Source organism: Balaenoptera borealis (assembly GCF_965194805.1).
Source record: "Balaenoptera borealis genome assembly, chromosome: 1".
Classification (NCBI taxonomy): domain Eukaryota; kingdom Metazoa; phylum Chordata; class Mammalia; order Artiodactyla; family Balaenopteridae; genus Balaenoptera; species Balaenoptera borealis.
Genome location: NC_138860.1, coordinates 140,548,050 through 140,569,570, shown reverse-complemented (window position 1 = coordinate 140,569,570; position 21,521 = coordinate 140,548,050). Strand labels below are relative to the sequence as shown.

The following is a 21,521-nucleotide window of genomic DNA, read 5'->3' as shown; positions in this document are numbered from 1 at the left end:
TCACTTCGTCCCAGCTTACCCTTCCCCCTCCCTGTGTCCTCAAGTCCATTCTCTACATCTGCGTCTTTATTCCTGTCTGCCCCAGGTTCTTCATAACCTTTTTTTTTTTTTTTTTTTAGATTCCATATATATGTGTTAGCATATGGTATTTGTTTTTCTCTTTCTGACTTACTTCACTCTGTATGACAGACTCTAGGTCCATCGACCTCACTACAAATAACTCAATTTCATTTCTTTTTATGGCTGAGTAATATTCCATTGTATATATGTGCCACATCTTCTTTATCCATTCATCTGTTGATGGACACTTAGGTTGCTTCCATGTCCTGGCTATCGTAAATAGAGCTGCAATGAACATTGTGGTACATGACTCTTTTTGAGTTATGGTTTTCTCAGGGTATATTCCCAGTAGTGGGATTGCTGGGTCATAAGGAAGTTCTATTCTTAGTTTTTTAAGGAAGCTCCATACTGTTCTCCATAGTGGCTGTATCAATTTACATTCCCACCAACAGTGTAGGAGGGTTCCCTTTTCTCCACACCCTCTCCAGCATTTATTGTTTGTAGATTTTTTTGATGATGGCCATTCTGACCGGTGTGAAGTGATACCACATAGTCGTTTTGATTTGCATTTCTCTAATGATTAGTGATGTTGAGCATCCTTTCATGTGTTTGTTGGCAATCTGTATATCTTCTTTAGAGAAATGTCTATTTAGGTCTTCTGCCCATTTTTGGATTGGGTTGTTTGTTTTTTTGATATTGAGCTGCATGAACTGCTTGTAAATTTTGGATATTAATCCTTTGTCTGTTGCTTCGTTTGTAAATATTTTCTCCCATTCTGAGGGTGGTCTTTTCGTCTTGTTTATGGTTTCCTTTGCTGTGCAAAAGCTTTTAAGTTTCATTAGGTCCCATTTGTTTATTTTTGTTTTTATTTCCGTTTCTCTAGGAGGTGGATCAAAAAGGATCTTACTGTGATTTATGTCATAGAGTGTTCTGCCTATGTTTTCTTCTAAGAGTTTGATACTGTCTGGCCTTACATTTAGGTCTTTAGTCCATTTTGAGTTTATTTTTGTGTATGGTGTTAGGGAGTGTTCTAATTTCATTCTTTTACATGTAGCTGTCCAGTTTTCCCAGCACCACTTATTGAAGAGGCTGTCTTTTCTCCATTGTATACTCTTGCCTCCTTTATCAAAGATAAGGTGACCATATGTGCGTGTGTTTATCTCTGGGCTTTCTATCCTGTTCCATTGATGTATATATCTGTTTTTGTGCCAGTACCATATTAACTTGATTACTGTAGCTTAGTAGTATAGTCTGAAGTCCGGGAGCCTGATTCCTCCAGCTCCGTTTTTCTTTCTCAAGATTGCTTTGGCTATTCGGAGTCTTTGTGTTTCCATACAAATTGTAAAATTTTTTGTTCTAGTTCTGTGAAAAATGCCATTGGCAGTTTGATAGGGATTGCATTGAATCTGTAGATTGCTTTGGGTAGTATAGCCTTTTTCACAATGTTGATTCTTCCAATCCAAGAACAAGGTATATCTCTCCATCTGTTTGTATCATCTTTAATTTCTTTCATCAGTGTCTTATAGTTTTCTGCATACAGGTCTTTTGTCTTCTTAGGTTTATTCCCAGGTATTTTATTCTTTTTGCTGCAATGGTAAATGGGAGTGTTTCCTTAATTTCTGTTTCAGATTTTTCATCATTACTGTATAGGAATGCAAGCGATTTCTGTGCATTAATTTTGTATCCTACTTTACCAAATTCGTTGATTAGCTCTAGTAGTTTTCTGGTAGCATCTTTAGGATTCTCTATGTATAGTATCATGTCATCTGCAAACAATGACAGCTTTACTTCTTCTTTTCCGATTTGGATTCCATTTATTTCTTTTTCTTCTCTGATTGCCATGGCTAAGACTTCCAAAACTATGTTGAATAATAGCAGTGAGAATGGGCAACCTTGTCTTCTTCCTGATCTAAGAGGAAATGCTTTCAGTTTTTCACCACTGAGAATGATGTTGGCTGTGGGCTTGTCACATATGGCCTTTATTATGTTGAGGTAGGTCCCCTCTATGCCCATTTCTGGAGAGTTTTTATCTTAAATGGGTGTTGAATTTTGTCAGAAGCTTTTTCTGTATCTATTGAGATGATCATATGGTTTTTATCCTTCAATTTGTTAATATGGTGTATCACATTGATTGGTTTGCGTATATTGAAGGATCCTTGCATTCCTGGGATAAACCCCACTTGATCATGGTGTATGATCCTTTTAATGTGCTGTTGGATTCTGTTTGCTAGAATTTTGTTGAAGATTTTTGCATCTATGTTCATCAGTGATATTGGCCTGTAGTTTTCTTTTTTTGTGACATCTTTGTCTGGTTTTGGTATCAGGGTGATGGTGGCATAGTAGAATGAGTTTGGAGTGTTCCTCCGTCTGCTATATTTTGGAAGAGTTTGAGAGGGATAGGTGTTAGCTCTTCTCTGAGTGTTTGATAGATTTCACCTGTGAAGCCATCTGGTCCTGGGCTTTTGTTTGTTGGAACATTTTTAATCACAGTTTCAATTTCAGTGCTTGTGGTTGGTCTGTTTATACTTTCTATTTCTTCCTGGTTCAGTCTGGGAAGGTTGTGCTTTTCTAAGAATTTGTCCATTTCTTCCAGCTTGTCCATTTTATTGGCATGTAGTTGCTTGTAGTAATCTATCATGATCCTTTGTGTTTCTGCAGTGTCAATTGTTACTTCTCCTTTTTCATTTCTAATTCAATTGATTTGGGTCTTCTCCCTTTTTTTCTTGATGAGTCTGGCTGATGGTTTATCAATTTTGTTTATCTTCTCAAAGAACCAGCTTTTAGTTTTATTGATCTTTGCTATTGTTTCCTTCATTTCTTTTTCATTTATTTCTGATCTGATCTTTATGATTCCTTTCCTTCTGCTAACTTTGGGTTTTTTTGTTCTTCTTTCTCTAATTGCTTTAGGTGTAAGGTCAGGTTGTTTATTTTAGATGTTTCTTGTTTCTTAAGGTAAGATTGTATTGCTATAAACTTCGCTCTTACAACTGCCTTTGCTGCATCCCATAGGTTTTGGGTCGTCGTGTTTTCATTGTCATTTGTTTCTAGGTATTTTTTGATTTCCCCTTTGATTTCTTCAGTGATCACTTCGTTATTAAGTAGTGTATTGTGTAGCCTCCATGTATTTGTATATTTTACAGATTTTTTTTCTGTAATTGATATCTAGTCTCATAGCGTTGTGGTTGGAAAAGATACTTGATACGATTTCAATTTTCTTAAATTTACCAAGGCTTGATTTGTGACCCAAGATATGATCTATCCTGGAGAATGTTCTATGAGCACTTGAGAAGAAAGTGTATTCTGTTGTTTTTGGATGGACTGTTCTATAAATATCAATTAAGTCCATCTTGTTTAATGTATCATTTGAAGCTTGTGTTTCCATATTTATTTTCATTTTGGATGATCTGTCCATTGGTGAAAGGGGGGTGTTAAAGTCCCCTACTATGATTGTGTTACTGTCCATTTCCTCTTTTATGGCTGTTAGCAGTTGCCTTATGTATTGAGGTGCTCCTATGTTGGGTGCATAAATATTTACAATTGTTATACCTTCCTCTTGGATCGATCCCTTGATCATTATATAGTGTCCTTCTTTGTCTCTTTTAAAATCTTTATTTTAAAGTCTATTTTGTCTGATATGAGAATTGCTACCCCAGCTTTCTTTTGATTTCCATTTGCATGGAATATCTTTTTACATCTCCTTACTTTCTGTCTGCATGTGTCCCTAGGTCTGAAGTGGGTCTCTTGTAGACAGCATATATATTGGTCTTGTTTTTGTATCCATTCAGCCAGTCTGTGCCTTTTGGTTGGAGCATTTAGTCCATTTACATTTAAGGTACATTTACATTTACATTTATCAATATGTATGTTCCTGTTACCATTTTCTTAATTGTTTTCAGCTTGTTTTTGTAAGTCTTTTCCTTCTCTTGTGTTTCCTGCCTAGAGAAGTTCCTTTACCGTTTGTTGTCAAGCTGGTTTGGTGGTGCTGAATTCTCTTAGCCTTTGCTTGTCTGTAAAGGTTGTAATTTCTCCATCAAATCTGAATGAGATCCTTGTGGGGTGATCTTGGTTGTAGGTTTTTCCCTTTCATCACTTTAAATATGTCCTGCCACTCCCTTCTGCTTGCAGAGTTTCTGGTGAAAGATCAGCTGTTAACCTTATGTGGATTCCCTTGTATGTTATTTGTTGCTTTCCCCAGCTGCTTTTAATAGTTTTTCTTTGTATTTAGTTTTTGATAGTTTGATTAATATATGTCTTGCTGTGTTTTTCCTTGTATTTATCCTGTGTGGGACTCTCTGCGCTTCCTGGACTTGGGTGGCTATTTCCATTCCCATGTTAGGGAAGCTTTCAACTGTAATCTCTTCAAATATTTTCTCAGACCCTTTCTTTTTCTCTTCGTCTTCTGGGAGCTCTATAATTTGAATGTTGGTGTGTTTATTGTTGTCCCAGGGGTCTCTGAGACTGTCCTCAATTCTTTTCATTTGTTTTTCTTTATTCTGCTCTGTGGCAGTTATTTCCATTATTTTATCTTCCAGGTCACTTATCTGTTCTTCTGCCTCAGTTATTCTGCTATTGATTCCTTCTAGAGAATTTTTAATTTCATTTACTGTGTTGTTCATCACTGTTTGCTTGCTCTTTAGGTCTTCTAGGTCCTTGTTAAACGTTTCTTATATTTTCTCCATTCTATTTCCAAGGTTTTGGATCATCTTTACTATCATTTTTCTGAATTCTTTTTCAGTTAGACTGCCTGTTTCCTCTTCATTTGTTTGGTCTGGTGGGTTTTTACCTTGCTCCTTCATCTGCTGTGTATTTCTGTCTTCTCATTTTGTTTAACTTACTGTGTTTGGGGTCTCCTCTTCACAGGCTGTGGGTTCTTTGTTCCTGTTGTTTTTGGTGTCTGCCCCCAATGGGTGAGGTTGGTTCAATGTGTTGTGTATGCTTCCTGGTGGAGGGGACTGGTGCCTGTGTTCTGGTAGGTGGGCCTGGATCTTCTGGTGGGCAGGGCTGTGTCTGGTGGTGTGTTTTGGCATGTCTGTGAACTTAGTATGAGTTTAGGCAGCCCTTATGCTAATGCGTGTGGTTGTTTTTTTGTCTTGCTAGTTGTTTGGCATGGGGAGTCCAGCACTGGAGCTTGCTGGCCATTGGGTGGATCTGGGTCTTAGCGTTGAGGCGGAGATCTCTGGGAGAGCTCTCACCAATTGATATTACGTGGGGCTGGGAGGTCTCTGGTGGTCCAATGTCCTGGACTTGGCTCTCCCACCTTGGAGGCTCAGGCCTGACATCCGGCTGGAGCACCAAGACCCTGCCAGCCCCATGGCTTGAAAGAAAAGGAAGAAAAAAAAGGGGAAAAGAAAAAAACCAGTTAGAATCCCAAACCAAATGGTAAAAGCAAAACTGACAAAATCACACAAAGTAACGTACACACACACACTCATAAAAAGAAATAATAATAAAAAAAAGAACAGTCAGAACCCTAGGACAAATGGTAAAAGCAAACCTAAACAGACAAAACCACACAAAGAAACATATGCATACACAGTCACAAAAAGAGAAACAAGGGGGAAAAATAAATAAAAAAGAAATTAAAAAAAGAAGAGAGCAACCAAACCAATAAACAAATTCACCAGTGATAACAAGCACTAAAAACTAAACTGAGAGAAACATAAAAACCAGAAACAAATCAGACGCAGAAAGCAAACCCCAAGTCTATAGTTGCTCCCAAAGTCCACTGCCTCAATTTTGGGAACATTCGTTGTCTATTCAGGTATTTCACAGATGCAGGGTTCATCAGCTTGACTGTGGGGATTTAATCTGCTGCTCCTGAGGCTGCACAGAGAAATTTCCCTTTCTCTTCTTTGTTCGCACAGCTCCTGGGGTTCAGCTGTGGTTTTGGCCCCGCCTCTGCGTGTAGGTCACCCTCAGGCATCTGTTCCCTGCCCAGACAGGAGGGAGTTGAAGCAGTGACTGATTAGGGGTCTCTTGCTCACTCAGGCCAGGGAGAAAGAGGGTACAATAGTCATAATTGGAATGCGGGGCAAGCCTGCGGCGGCACAGGCTGGCATGACATTGCAACAGCCTGAGGCGCACCGTGTGTTCTCCCGGGGAGGTTGTCCTTAGATCTTGGGACCCAGGCAGTGGTCGGCTGCACAGGCTCCCGGGGGGGTGTGGGTAGTAACCTGTGCTTGCACACAGGATTTTTGGTGGCAGCGGTGGCAGCGTAGCATTCCGTGCCCGTCTCTGGGGTCCAAGCTGATAGCCACAGCTTGTGCCCGTCTCTGGAGCTTGCTTAGGTGGTACTCTGCCTTCTTTGGGCACATGGGGAAGGAGTCCTCTCTCCTCATGCACCCCGAAACAATGGTCTCTTGTCTCTTCAGCAGGTCCAAAGTATTTCCTGGACTCCCTCCCGGCTAGCTGTGGCGCACTGGCCTCCTTCTGGCTGTCTTCTCGCAGCCAACCCCAGTCCTCTCCCTGGGGTCTGTGCTCCGAGCCCGAGCCTCAGCTCCCAGCCCCCACCCGCCCTGGCGGGTGAGCAGACAAACCTCTCGGGCTGGTGAGTGCTGGTTGGCAGTGATCCTCTGTGAGGGAATCTCTCCACTTTGCCCTCTGCACCCCTGTTGCTGCGCTCTCCTCCGTGGCTCTGAAGCTTCCCCCATCATAACCCCCCCGTTTCCGCCAGTGAAGGGGCTTCCTAGTGTGTGGAGACTTTTCCTCCTTCACAGCTCCCTCCCAGAGGGGCAGGTCCTGTCCCTATTCTTTTGTCTCTGTGTTTTCTTTCTTCTTTTGCCCTTCCCAGGTACGTGGGGATTTTCTTGCCTTTTGGGAAATCTGAGATCTTCTGCCAGCGTTCAGTAGGTGTTCTGTAGGAGTTGTTCCACATGTAGATGTATTTTTGATGTATTTGTGGGGAGGAAGGTGATCTCCACGTCTTACTCCTCTGCCATCTTGAAGGTCTCCCCGGCATGTATGCTTTTCATTACCACTGACACTATATGCTACAACTTAGCTCCATTAAGCTGAATATTATGAAGTTTGGGTGATTGTAATTTTTTTCAGAATGAGCTTGAAAAGGGATAGGTGCAGGAAAGATGAGGAATAAAAGCATGATAACACTGCTTTAACATCCTTTAGAAGGGCATTGGAAATTAAACTCCTTGGAATTGAGAGTTACGGGCGGATTTATCTACCTCTGCATCCACCCACCCAAGCCAGCCAACATTTATTAGGATCTATTTGTGCTAGGCACTGTGCTTCATTCTGAGGTTGAAAAGATGACTAAGACTTTCTGTCTGGAAGAATCAAGAAATGTTAGTTCATTTTGAGCACTAGTGTTTTGTAAATTATTGGGCAAATAGTGACCATAGTTTTCACATAGAAATTGCATAAGAGATAATCAATTTGGAAAAGCCTTTAAAAATGATATATGTGGGTCACAACAATTTAAAAATATATATACTTCAACATGAAAGGATACAAATATATTTAAGAATTTTATATTCTTACTGTTTAGCTTGTTAGTTTTGATTTTATAATTTGAGTATAAATATTCATGATAATAAATACAATGTGCACATTTTATTTGATTTTAAGAACTAGTTATGTGATTACATACATTTTTACATATTGATAAATCATGATATTTTATTTGCAAATCTCATTTTAGAGAGCACTGATATCTATATCCTGAGCCAAATGAGGCAATAAGAAAATATATTTTTATATTATGTCCTCATAAGAGAGTTGATTATATTCGGAATATAGGATATTATTATTAATAACAGTAGTACTGATAATACCTTATATTAGTTAGCACCAGAGTGTACAGAACATTTCAGCATTCATTCTCATTTGATTTTCATAACAGCCTGAATAGGAGGAATATGAGACTTATCTTCATTTAAATTGAAAAAAAAGAATTAGAAAGATTGTGCTGTGCTCTATATGGAGAGTAATGGGATTATAGTACCATTATTGACATTTCTTTGCATTTATTTATAGTTTATATTTTTATTTTGTAGATGAAAATGAACTGTTACCTGTAAGCTCAGGATGTACAGTAGAAGATCATGTGATTGCGGGAAGTGTAGAAGAGTTTCGTAAAGACTTCATTTCAAGAATATGGCTTACCTACAGGGAAGAGTTTCCTCCAATAGAAGGCTCAGCTTTGACAACAGACTGTGGTTGGGGCTGTACACTAAGAACTGGCCAGATGCTGTTGGCTCAAGGACTCGTACTACACTTCCTTGGTAGAGGTAAATCAAATCTCTGGTTTTGGGGGGTTTTGTTATTGTTACTGTTTTTTAAATTTGAACTCTAGCTTGCAAACTGAATAAAATTCCCTGATGTTAATTTCCTGAGTCCCATATGTCTTCTAAAGTTGTAACTAATCTAGCATGTAACATCTTTGTTGGACTGGGCCATTCACCTTTCAAACATACAGGTTAAACATAAGTATTATTCATGACTACCACTATGAGTTAATTAAGTTCAAATTTTAGTAGTCTTTGGATTTTTTGTTGCTGTTATCATTTAGTTCTTTTTGATTGAACTCTGGATTATCTCCAGTTCAGTAAATTCTGGGCAGGTCAACAGCAGTGACTTTGAGCAGAAAATTATTGAGCAGTTAATGTTTTTTTTTTTTTTTAATGTCTGAAACATTTATATTAACATATTTCCATACATATTTCCATACAAATACAAATATAAGATTTTTAGAAATTTCATGTAATGTCTGAAACATTTATATTAACATATTTCCATACAAATAACCCAATGAAAGTTTAGTATTAGTTGTTTTGTTTGTTTTTTTTTTTATACTGCAGGTTCTTATTAGGCATCAATTTTATACACATCAGTGTATACATGTCAATCCCAATCGTGCAATTCAGCACACCACCATCCCCACCCCACCGCAGTTTTCCCCCCTTGGTGTCCATATGTCCATTCTCTACATCTGTGTCTCAACTTCTGCCCTGCAAACCGGCTCATCTGTACCGTTTTTCTAGGTTCCACATACATGCATTAATATACAATATTTGTTTTTCTCTTTCTGACTTACTTCACTCTGTATGACAGTCTCTAGATCCATCCACTTATCAACAAATGACTCAATTTCGTTCCTTTTATGGCTGAGTAATATTCCATTGTATATATGTACCACATCTTCTTTATCCGTTCGTCTGTTGATGGGCATTTAGGTTGCTTCCATGACCTGGCTATTGTAAATAGTGCTGCAATGAACATTCGGGTGCATGTGTCTTTTTGAATTACAGTTTTCTCTGGGTATATGCCCAGTAGTGGGATTGCTGGGTCATATGGTAATTCTATTTTTAGTTTTTTAAGGAACCTCCATATTGTTCTCCATAGTGGCTGTATCAATTTACATTCCCACCAACAGTGCAAGAGGGTTCCCTTTTCTCCACACCCTCTCCAGCATTTGTTGTTTGTAGATTTTCTGATGATGCCCATTCTAACAGGAGTGAGGTGATACCTCATTGTAGTTTTGATTTGCATTTCTCTAATAATTAGTGATGTTGAGCATCTTTTCATGTACTTCGTGGCCGTCTGTATGTCTTCTTTGGAGAAATGTCTATTTAGGTCTTCTGCCCATTTTTGGATTGGGGTGTTTGTTTCTTTAATATTGAGCTGAATGAGCTGTTTATATATTTTGGAGATTAATCCTTTGTCCGTTGATTCGTGTGCAATATTTTCTCCCATTCTGAGGGTTGTCTTTTCGTCTTGTTTATGGTTTCCTTTGCTGTGCAAAAGCTTTGAAGTTTCATTAAGTCCCATTTGTTTATTTTTGTTTTTATTTCCATTACTCTAGGAGGTGGATCAAAAAAGATCTTGCTGTGATTTATGTCAAAGAGTGTTCTTCCTATGTTTTCCTCTAAGAGTTTTATAGTGTCCAGTCTTATATTTAGGTCTCGAATCCATTTTGAGTTTATTTTTGTGTATGGTGTTAGGGAGTATTCTAATTTCATTCTTTTACATGTAGCTGTCCAGTTTTCCCATCACCACTTATTGAAGAGACTGTCTTTTCTCCATTGTATATCTTTGCCTCCTTTGTCACAGATTAGTTGACCATAGGTGCGTGGGTTAATCTCTGGGCTTTCTATCTTGTTCCATTGATCTATGTTTCTGTTTTTGTGCCAGTACCATATTGTCTTGATTACTGTAGCTTTGTAGTATAGTCTGAAGTCAGGGAGTCTGATTCCTCCAGCTCCATTTTTTTGCCTCAAGATTGCTTTGGCTATTCGGGGTCTTTTGTGTCTCCATACAAATTTTAAGATGATTTGTTCTAGCTCCGTAAAAAATGCCATTGGTAATTTGATAGGGATTGCATTGAATCTGTAGATTGCTTTGGGTAGTATAGTCATTTTCACAATGTTGATTCTTCCAATCCAAGAACATGGTATATCTCTCCATCTGTTGGTATCATCTTTAATTTCTTTCATCAGTGTCTTATAGTTTTCTGCATACAGGTCTTTTGTCTCCCTAGGTAGGTTTATTCCTAGGTATTTTATTCTTTTTGTTGCAATGGTAAATGGGAGTGTTTCCATAATTTCTCTTTCAGATTTTTCATCATTAGTGTATAGGAATGCAAGAGATTTCTGTGCATTAATTTTGTATCCTGCAGCTTTACCATATTCATTAATTAGCTCTAGCAGTTTTCTGGTGGCAGTTTTAGGATTCTCTATGTATAGTATCATGTCATCCGCAAACAGTGACAGTTTTACTTCTTCTTTTCCAATTTGTATTCCTTTTATTTCTTTTTCTTCTCTGATTGCCGTGGCTAGGACTTCCAGAACTATGTTGAATAATAGTGGTGAGAGTGGACATCCTTGTCTCGTTCCTGATCTTAGAGGAAATGCTTTCACTTTTTCACCATTGAGAATGATGTTTGCTGTGGGTATGTCATATATGGCCTTTATTATGTTGGAGTAGGTTCCCTCTACGCCCACTTTCTGGAGAGTTTTTATCATAAATGGGTGTTGAATTTTGTCAAAAGCTTTTTCTGCATCTATTGAGATGATCATATGGTTTTTATTCTTCAATTTGTTAATATGGTGTATCACATTGATTGAATTGTGTATATTGAAGAATCCTTGCATCCCTGGGATAAATCCCACTTGATCGTGGTGTATGATCCTTTTAATGTGTTGTTGGATTCTGTTTGCTAGTATTTTGTTGAGGATTTTTGCATCTATATTCATCAGTGATATTGGTCTGTAATTTTCTTTTTTTGTAGTGTCTTTGTCTGGTTTTGGTATCAGGGTGATGGTGGCCTCATAGAATGAGTTTGGGAGTGTTCCTTCCTCTGCAATTTTTTGGAAGAGTTTGAGAAGGATAGGTGTTAGCTCTTCTCTAAATGTTTGATAGAATTCGGCTGTGAAGCCATCTGGTCCTGGACTTTTGTTTGTTGGAAGATTTTTAATCACAGTTTCAATTTCATTACTTGTGATTGGTCTGTTCATATTTTCTATTTCTTCCTGGTTCAGTCTTGGAAGGTTATACCTTTCTAAAAATTTGTCCATTTCTTCTAGGTTGTCCATTTTATTGGCATAAAGTTGCTTGTAGTAGTCTCTTAGGATGCTTTGTATTTCTGCGGTGTCTGTTGTAATTTCTCCTTTTTCATTTCTGATTTTATTGATTTGAGTCCTCTCCCTCTTTTTCTTGATGAGTCTGGCTAATGGCGTATCAATTTTGTTTATCTTCTCAAAGAACCAACTTTTAGTTTTATTGATCTTTGCTATTGTTTTCTTGGTTTCTATTTCATTTATTTCTGCTCTGATCTTTATGATTTCTTTCCTTCTGCTAACTTTGGGTTTTGTTTGTTCTTCTTTCTCTAGTTTCTTTAGGTGTAGGGTTAGATTGTTTACTTGAGATTTTTCTTGTTTCTTTAGGTAGGCTTGTATAGCTATAAACTTCCCTCTTAGAACTGCTTTCGCTGCATCCCATAGGTTTTGGGTTGTCGTGTTTTCATTGTCATTTGTCTCCAGGTATTTTTTGATTTCCTCTTTGATTTCTTCAGTGATCTCTTGGTTATTTAGTAACGTATTGTTTAGCCTCCATGTGTTTGTCTTTTTTACGTTTTTTTCCCTGTAATTCATTTCTAATCTCATAGCGTTGTGGTCAGAAAAGATGCTTGATATGATTTCAATTTTCTTAAATTTACTGAGGCTTGATTTGTGACCCAAGATGTGATCTATCCTGGAGAATGTTCCGTGCGCACTTGAGAAGAACGTGTAATCTGCTGTTTTTGGATGGAATGTCCTATATATATCAATTAAATCTATCTGGTCTATTGTGTCATTTAAAGCTTCTGTTTCCTTATTTATTTTCATTTTGGATGATCTGTCCATTGGTGTACGTGAGGTGTTAAAGTCCCCCACTATGATTGTGTTACTGTCAATTTCCTCTTTTATAGCTGTTAGCAGTTGCCTTATGTATGGAGGTGCTCCTATGTTGGGTGCATATATATTTATAATTGTTATATCTTCTTCTTGGATTGATCCCTTGATCATTATGTAGTGTCCTTCCTTGTCTCTTGTAACATTCTTTATTTTAAAGTCTATTTTATCTGATATGAGTATAGCTACTCCAGCTTTCTTTTGATTTCCATTTGCATGGAATATCTTTTTCCATCCCCTCACTTTCAGTCTGTATGTGTCCCTAGGTCTAAAGTGGGTCTCTTGTAGACAGCATATACATGGGTCTTGTTTTTGTATCCATTCAGCCAGTCTATGTCTTTTGGTTGGGGCATTTAATCCATTCACATTTAAGGTAATTATCGATATGTATGTTCCTATGACCATTTTCTTAATTGTTTTGGGTTTGTTTTTGTAGGTCCTTTTCTTCTGTTGTGTTTCCCACTTAGAGAAGTTCCTTTAGCATTTGTTGTAGAGCTGGTTTGGTGGTGCTGAATTCTCTTAGCTTTTGCTTGTCTGTAAAGCTTTTGATTTCTCCATCAAATCTAAATGAGATCCTTGCCGGGTAGAGTAATCTTGGTTGTAGGTTCTTCCCTTTCATCACTTTAAGTATATCATGCCACTCCCTTCTGGCTTGCAGAGTTTCTGCTGAGAAATCAGCTGTTAACCTTATGAGAGTTCCCTTGTATGTTATTTGTCGTTTTTCCCTTGCTGCTTTCAATAATTTTTCTTTGTCTTTAATTTTTGCCACTTTGATTACTATGTGTCTTGGTATGTTTCTCCTTGGGTTTATCCTGTATGGGACTCTCTGCGCTTCCTGGACTTGGGTGGCTATTTCCTTTCCCATGTTAGGGAAGTTTTCTACTATAATCTCTTCAAATATTTTCTCTGGTCCTTTCTCTCTCTCTTCACCTTCTGGGACCCCTATAATGTGAATGTTGTTGCGTTTAATGTTGTCCCAGAGGTCTCTTAGGCTGTCTTCATTTCTTTTCATTCTTTTCTCTTTAGTCTGTTCCACAGCAGTGAATTCCACCATTCTGTCTTCCAGGTCACTTATCCGTTCTTCTGCCTCAGTTATTCTGCTATTGATTCCTTCTAGTATAGTTTTCATTTCAGTTATTGTATTGGTCATCTCTGTTTGTTTATTCTTTAATTCTTCTAGGTCTTTGTTAATCATTTCTTGCATCTTCTCAATCTTTGCCTCCATTCTTATTCCGAGGTCCTGGATCATCTTCACTATCATTATTCTGAATTCTTTTTCTGGAAGGTTGCCTATCTCCACTTCATTTAGTTGTTTTTCTGGGGTTTTTTCTTGTTCCTTCATCTGGTACATAGCCCTCTGCCTTTTCATCTTGTCTATCTTTCTGTAACTGTGGTTTTTGGTCCACAGGCTGCAGGATTGTAGTTTTTCTTGCTTCTGCTGTCTGCCCTCTGGTGGTTGAGGCTATCTAAGAGGCTTGATGGGAGGCTCTAGTGGTGGGTAGAGCTGACTGTTGCTCGAGCAGTTAATGTTTTTACATTATTTAAATCTTTTTTTTTTTTTAATTTTTTTTTATTTGTTTATTTATTTATGGCTTGTGTTGGGTCTTCGTTTCTGTGCGAGGGCTTTCTCTAGTTGCGGCGAGCGGGGGCCACTCTTCATCGCGGTGCGCGGACCTCTCACTGTCGTGGCCTCTCTTGTTGCGGAGCACAGGCTCCAGACGCGCAGGCTCAGTAATTGTGGCTCACGGGCCTAGCTGCTCCGCGGCATGTGGGATCTTCCCAGACCAGGGCTCGAACCTGTGTCCCCTGCATTGGCAGGCAGATTCTCAACCACTGCGCCACCAGGGAAGCCCTACATTATTTAAATCTTAAGAAATTTTACAGTTTTATGCTTTAAAATTATTTTTATCTTTATAAATGTGATTATAATCAGTTAAATTTATTAGGGCATTTTCTTAATAAGGTCATCATGCTTAGACTTTTAGACTCTCAGAAATGTCATTGATACTAACTTACATATATCTTTTCCAATGTGCCACCTTTCTTACCATTTCTATTAGTTCATTTTTATATAATGTGTATATTTGTTGGAGGATTTTAGTTTACCATTATAGGCTATCATATCTGGTTATTAGTAAGTGTCGTTTTATTTTTTTAAGTGTCAGACAATTTTCTTCAGTGCATGGCAAATATTTAATAACCTTTCTGTAGAGATTATAATTATTTTTTTAATATTTATTTATTTATTTATTTATTTATTTGTTTATTTTTGGCTGTGTTGGGTTTTCGTTTCTGTGCGAGGGCTTTCTCTAGCTGCGGCGAGCGGGGGCCACTCTTCATCACGGTGCACTGGCCTCTCACTGTCGCGGCCTCTCCCGTTGCAGAGCACAGGCTCCAGACGTGCAGGCTCAGTAGTTGTGGCTCACGGGCCTAGTTGCTCCGCGGCATGTGGGGTATTCCCCGACTGGGGCACGAACCCGTGTCCCCTGCATTGGCAGGCGGATTCTTAACCACTGTGCCACCAGGGAAGCCCTGTAGGGATTATTGATGAGATCATTTGGATAGAATGTTTATTCAAGAGCAGTGTGGATATTGCAAGGAAAAGGAATTTTTTAGCTTTTTCTGGGATGATTTATTTATAGTCTCATGCAGTCATGGACAAGAATTGGAATACTTTTCACACTCCTGACTAGGTCTCTGAATCTGTGACTCATTTTGTTAGCTTGAAATTACGTGAATGTTTGGGGACTGTTGTGTTATTGAAAACAGTGAGGTAGTGATATAATTGATTTGGGGGGGAATCTTTGATCTCTAATGACTTCATTTATTAACTTCATTTACTAGAGAATTGATGTTATTCCCTAAATAATAAAGTTATTTTGAAAGGACTGTATGAGAAAAAAAACACCTTGCAAAGAAGTATTAAACTTCCATGGTCAAACTTCTATTTTAACATATAACCAAAACAAAATCCACTTTCTGAAGTTAAACTCTCATAAATACTATCATTGTTAGTGAATATGTTTATTGTGCCTTTGGGTAGTCAAGACTGGATGTCTGGTGAGCAGTACTGGTAATGGAATACAAAAGTCTTTATGCCACCTTAGCACTGTCAAAAAAAAGAAAAGAAAGAAAAACATATTCCAGAATTGTCCATTTGTACCTAAGTTTACTATTTTTTCTCTTTCATTTCGGTAATTTTTTCCTGATTATATGTAATATATCCCCATTTAAAAAACTTTAGAAACTACAGAAAAGTCCGGAGAATAATATTTCAACTCAAAAGTAAACATCATTGGTATATTGGCATGTTTCCTCTGCTTGTACCTTTATTTGTTTTTTTACACAGCTATATTTAGATATAATCAACATACCATAATTTCATTCATTTAAAGTGAACAACAATTCAGTGGTTTTTTAGTATATTTACAGAGTTCTACAATTATCCCCATAATCTAATTTTAGGACATTTTCATCTTCCCCCAAAGAAACCTCATACCCATTAGCTGTCCTTCCCAATACCCCTCCTTCCCTATAGGCAGCCATTAATCTACTTTCTGTCACTATAAATTTGCCTATTTCTGACTTTGCTATTTTAGTTTAGTAACCCATATGACTTTAAATGCTACATACTTATTTTAGTAGAATTGTTAAAGTCTAACTATTTAAAAGATCTGAACACCTTGCTTTGGAACTGCTATAGCTTGGACCTGGCCTGATGCTTTGAACATTGAAAATTCAGACTCTGAATCATGGACTTCCAACACTGTAAAAAAATTTACTGCATCATTCGAAGCATCGCTTTCAGTGGAAAGAGAACTCAAAACCCCAACAATTTCTCTGAAGGAAACAATCGGGAGATATTCTGATGATCGTGAAATGCAAAATGAAATTTATCACAGGAAAATCATCTCTTGGTTTGGTGATTCCCGCTTGGCTCTCTTTGGTTTACATCAACTAATAGAATATGGAAAGAAGTCTGGGAAAAAAGCTGGAGATTGGTATGGACCAGCTGTGGTTGCTCACATTTTAAGGTAAAATTGTTTTAAAATCTTTCATCTTGTGACAGAGGTCCTCAGGCTCAGAGATAGTGGTTTTTGCAGTGCATATGTATTATTGGAACTTTTAAAGTCTAACTGTATGAGACTATTCATAAAGTAGCTTTCATTTACTGTTAGGGAAAAAACAAGACATGTTGTGACTCTAGTTACATTTAATTTATCTACTGACAAATTTTTCTTCTTTTGCTCATAGGTATAGATACCCAAGGTCTCCTTCTAACCAGGTTTTCATTAGACTACCTTATTGAAATGTTCTAAAAACTAACAACTCTTTCAACCTTGGAACATGCATAACATTATAGTTTTTTTTTTTTAATAGTGTAACCTGTGGGCTGTAATGTACTGATAGTGTAATGAAATGTCAAGAGCTAAAATTGATGTTTTCAGCATTTCTTTGCACACATCAAATTCTTGTGAATTGTAAATGTATGGGACTATTAATATTATAATTATATCATAGTAAAATAAAGTGTCTGTGACATTCAGAGTAGTTAGAAAAAAGTCGAAAGTCAAATTTCACTATACTTTAGCTTTTTATGTGCCAATTATTTGGATGCTACTTAAGTTTTTAAAAAAATTGTCTTATTTATTGTGTCCCACTATTATTATTAACTGAATCATTAATATTGTCATCCAAGTACAGCATGTTATAGTAAATTTAGTCTATTTAGAATAATATACAAAATCCAAATTAGTACAAAGGTTTTTTTTGCTTATTAACAGGCTTTTATATTTTATAGGTCAGATGCTTATAGTTGAAAAAGTAGTTGCCTAATATTATTAAATGGATTGTTAATAACGTCAAGTCCAGCTTGGTATGACATGTATAAAAACATAATCATAAAAGCATGGTTTCTACTCTTCAAGATGTTATGTTCTGTACCCCAGGGATCAGAACACTTTTTCTGTAAAAGGCCTAATGGTAAATAGTTTAGGCTTTGCAGGCTATATAAGGGCTCTATTGCTTATTTTGCTCTTTTTTTTCTTTTTTTGTTTTACAGTCGTTGAAAACTGTAAAAACCATTCTTAGCTTGCAGGCTGTACAAAAACAGGCCACAGGTCATGCTTGGACTATGGGCCATGGTTTTCCCATCCCTCTTTTATATTAACACATACAAACATGCATAATAAGGCATGTTAAGTTAAAAAATTATAAAGATACAGTTAAATAAAAGTATTTTTCCACAATTTGTGTAATTTCCTTTTACATATATTATTGTGATTTTTTTTCTCACTTCATGTGCACCATTGAGAATATTGTACTCACTTGGAAATATTTTTCAATTTGCAGTTTTACTTATAGAATTCTAAGACTTGAAAGTAGAAAATTCATTTGTTCAGGTCATATAGGTTTTTGAATGAAGGAAAAAGGTCATGCTATTGTTTAAAGAAAAGAAAAAATCTTTCATAAATGTACCAGAGGACAATCATACTTTGCTAGTCAGTAATGTCAGTTAATATGAAGCAAACCTTGAAGCATATTGTAATACCACTGGGTAGAAAACATTTAATATAGCCAGGTGAGTTTGAGAGAAGTTCTTTTTTAGGGGGCAGGGTGGGGTTCACACCTTTGTACCCAAGAATTTTAAAATATGTTTTTTAAACTTATGTTTTAATGTTTTTTGAGTAATTTTATGTAATATTCTACTTTGAAAAAATTGACTTGATTTTTGATACCATTCAGATGATAGTTTTGAAAGCAGATGCTATAGGGTAAATAGGAAAGTCAAGAAAATGATGGCTTTCTTTTCCCTTAAATTTAATCTTTGGTTATTAACTGGAAATGTTAGTTAGGATTTTAAAGGATAATGCTTGTTATTTTCTTAGAAAAGCAGTTGAAGAAGCAAGACACCCAGATTTACAAGGAATAACTATTTATGTTGCGCAAGATTGTACAGGTGAGGAATGTATTATATAATTCTACTTTTTATCCATTTATTTGGTCAAACCTTTTTAAAAATGTAGGTATAATTGATATATAACATTATATTAGTTTCAGATGTATAACATAATGATTCAATATTTGTATATATTGTGAATGATCACCATAATTAGTCTAGTTAGCATCCGTCACCATACATAGTTAGAAAATTTTTTTTCTTGTGATGAGAACTTTCAAATATACAATACAGTATTATTAACTGTAGTGCCCATCCCCATGCTGTACATTATATCCTTATGACTTATTTATCTTATAGCTGGCAGTTGTACCTTTTAGCGCCCTTCACCCATTGTGTCCCCCCATCCCACTTCTGCCAGCCATCAGTCTGTTCTGTGTATCTGTGAGCTTGGTGTTTTGTTTATTCATTTTGTTTTGCTTTTTAGAGTCCACGTATAAGTGAGATCATACAGTACGTGTCTTTCTCTGTCTGACTTATTTCACTTAGCATAACACCCTCAAGGTCTATGCATGTTGTCACAAATGGCAAGATTTCATTCTTTTTTATGGCTAAATAATATTCCACTGTATATACGTACCACATTTTCTTTATCCATTATCCATTGATGGACACTTAGGTTGTTTCCATATTTTGGCTATTGTAAATAATGCTGCAGTGATTAAAGGGGTGCTTTTATCTTTTTGAGACAGTGGTTTCGTTTTCTTCAGATAAATACCCAGAAGTTGAATTGCTGGATCACATTGTAGTTCTATTTTTAATTTTTTGAGGAACCACTGTACTGTTTTCCATAGTGGCTGCACCAACTTACATTCTCAGCAACAGTGCACAAGGGTTCCCTTTGCTCCACATCTTCAACAACATTTGTTGTTTCTTGTCTTTTTGATAATAACCATTCTAACAGGTGTGAGATGATATCTTGTGGTTTGATTTGCATTTCTCTGATGATTAGTGATGTTGAGCACCTTTTCATGTACCTGTTAGCCATTTGTATGGCTTCTTTGGAAAAATGTCTCTTCAGATCTTCTGCCCATTTTTTTAATTGGATTATTTATTTTTTTGATGTTGAATTATGTGAGTTCTTTGTATATTTTGGATATTAACCCCTTATCAGATTTATGATTGCAAATATTTTCTTCTATTTGGTAAGTTACCTTTCCATTTTGTTGATGGTTTCCTTTGCTGGACAGAAGCTTTTTAGTTTGATGTATTCTCATTTGTTTATTTTTGCTTTTGTTGCCTTGTGGTATCAAATTAAAAAAATTATCACCAAGACCAATGTCAAGGAGCTGGCTACCTGTTTTCTTCTAGGAGTTTGTGGTTTCAGGTCTTGTGTTCAAATCTTTGATGATCGATTTTGATTTAATTATTGTGTATGGTATAAGATAGTGGTCCAATTTTATTCTTTTGCATGTGGCTGTCCAGTTTTCCCAATACCATTTATAATTAGATTTTTCATAAGTATTTAGCTTATCCCAATTATACTGTAAATAATGAAAGTAGAGACCATGTTTTACACATTTTTGTTCCTACATTGCACCCTGTATAGGCACTGATTAAATATTTCTTGATTGAATATATACTATGAATTATTAGTTGCAATATTAAAATAAGTTCTTAAGGAAAATTTCAATATTTAAAATGACTACTTAAAAAAGATAGGTGGGAAAATTTAACATAGGTATATACTTGGGGTGCATGTCTGCCAAGTCTCATCTCATTGGGGATGTGTTTCAAGGAAGGAAAATTCTCTATTTGATTTGTTTCTCACTAGTCCTTCAGTAAATCATCTGATCATGATGCAGCTATTGTCCAGAATGTTGCTTTGTTTTATTGTTATGGGTGTTCTGTTTAATGACCAGTATCTATAGTAATTTTGAAACTCTATTGGGGATAAAATAGAGACCTTAATTTCCTAATAAAATAAAAGTGCCTTCAAAATAAAACACCTCATGTTGTTTATTTTTTACCGAAATGCTGTTAAGAGGATAAAATATGTTTGGGGAAAGTTAAATATACTTCAATTATGTTTAATATAAGGGTATTTACAAAATGCTTGTGATTACCCTGGTAACTGACTAGTGTTTATAGTGTGGATATAATCGTTACCAAATACACGTGCATTTTGTTCGACCTTTTGTTAAGGTTAATTGGATTTTTAAGAAAGACTGATAAGCCATGATTATAGCCATATGAACATGAAAGTTTTAAGTTTTCAGATGAGTGTGTGAATTTTGCAGGTACTGTATTTGCTTTTCAGGTAGGAAATCTTGCAAGTAAAATGTACTGTGTTAAGAGTTCTAATTAAGCCAGAGGATGTGCTTAAACAATTAGTCATTAAATAATTTATGAATTTGCCTTTTGTGCTTTTATTGATATCAATCAGCCTTGGTCTTATGCGTTACATATTGTTAGTTAATTAAAGAACACAAAGCTACTCAATATCTAAGTGGTTTGTGTAATTTGAAGTAGATCTTAAAATTTTGAACACTGATGTTTAAAATTCTAAAGGGAGAGTTTATATTACTGTAGTGCATTTTGATAGATTGTGAGGTTAGGAACTAGGTGAAGCCAGAGTCTATTAATAATTCCCCTCCACACCCCCATCTTCATTAGTGTTTTTAAAAGCTCCACTTTCTATTCATTTTCTCTTCCTCTCATTCTGTATTCTCTTCCTTTGTAATTGCATATTTTTCCATGCCTTTAAGTAGTTAGGACTGTGCTCTATATACTAGGACTTCTAAAACTGCATTTCTAGTGCTACTTGTGTTAATATGAGGTAACTCGTATTTTCTGCTGTCCTTCAAATATTTCCAACTGGATGTTCTACAAACACTTCAAGTTCAGCGTGTTTAAGATTAACCCTGTCATTCCCCTCTACACCACTCCTTTCTTGCTTTCTATTTTCTCTTCACTAATAGTATCATGTCCACATGCGTGCGTACTTATTCTTGACTCTTTTTTCGTTGCTTATATCTAGTTAGTCAACCAAAGCTTAACAAATTATACTTAAAAAAATGCATCTGAAATCTGTTCTCTCTTCTTCACTCTCATTGATTTAGATCAGACCCTTATCTCTAACTTGGACTTTAACT

The 21,521-nt window shown here is 36.5% G+C and overlaps 1 protein-coding gene across 1 annotated transcript in view; it reads left to right on the top strand.

Moving 5' to 3' along the window:
• Positions 1 to 21,521, top strand: part of ATG4C (autophagy related 4C cysteine peptidase) — a 100,246-nt gene that overhangs the window by 52,161 nt on the left and 26,564 nt on the right. Inside the window, exons 4-6 of the mRNA XM_082358353.1 lie at positions 8,073 to 8,306; positions 16,171 to 16,501; positions 18,356 to 18,426. Of these exons, the coding sequence (XP_082214479.1) occupies positions 8,073 to 8,306; positions 16,171 to 16,501; positions 18,356 to 18,426 (636 nt within the window). The remainder of the gene's footprint in view (positions 1 to 8,072; positions 8,307 to 16,170; positions 16,502 to 18,355; positions 18,427 to 21,521) is intronic.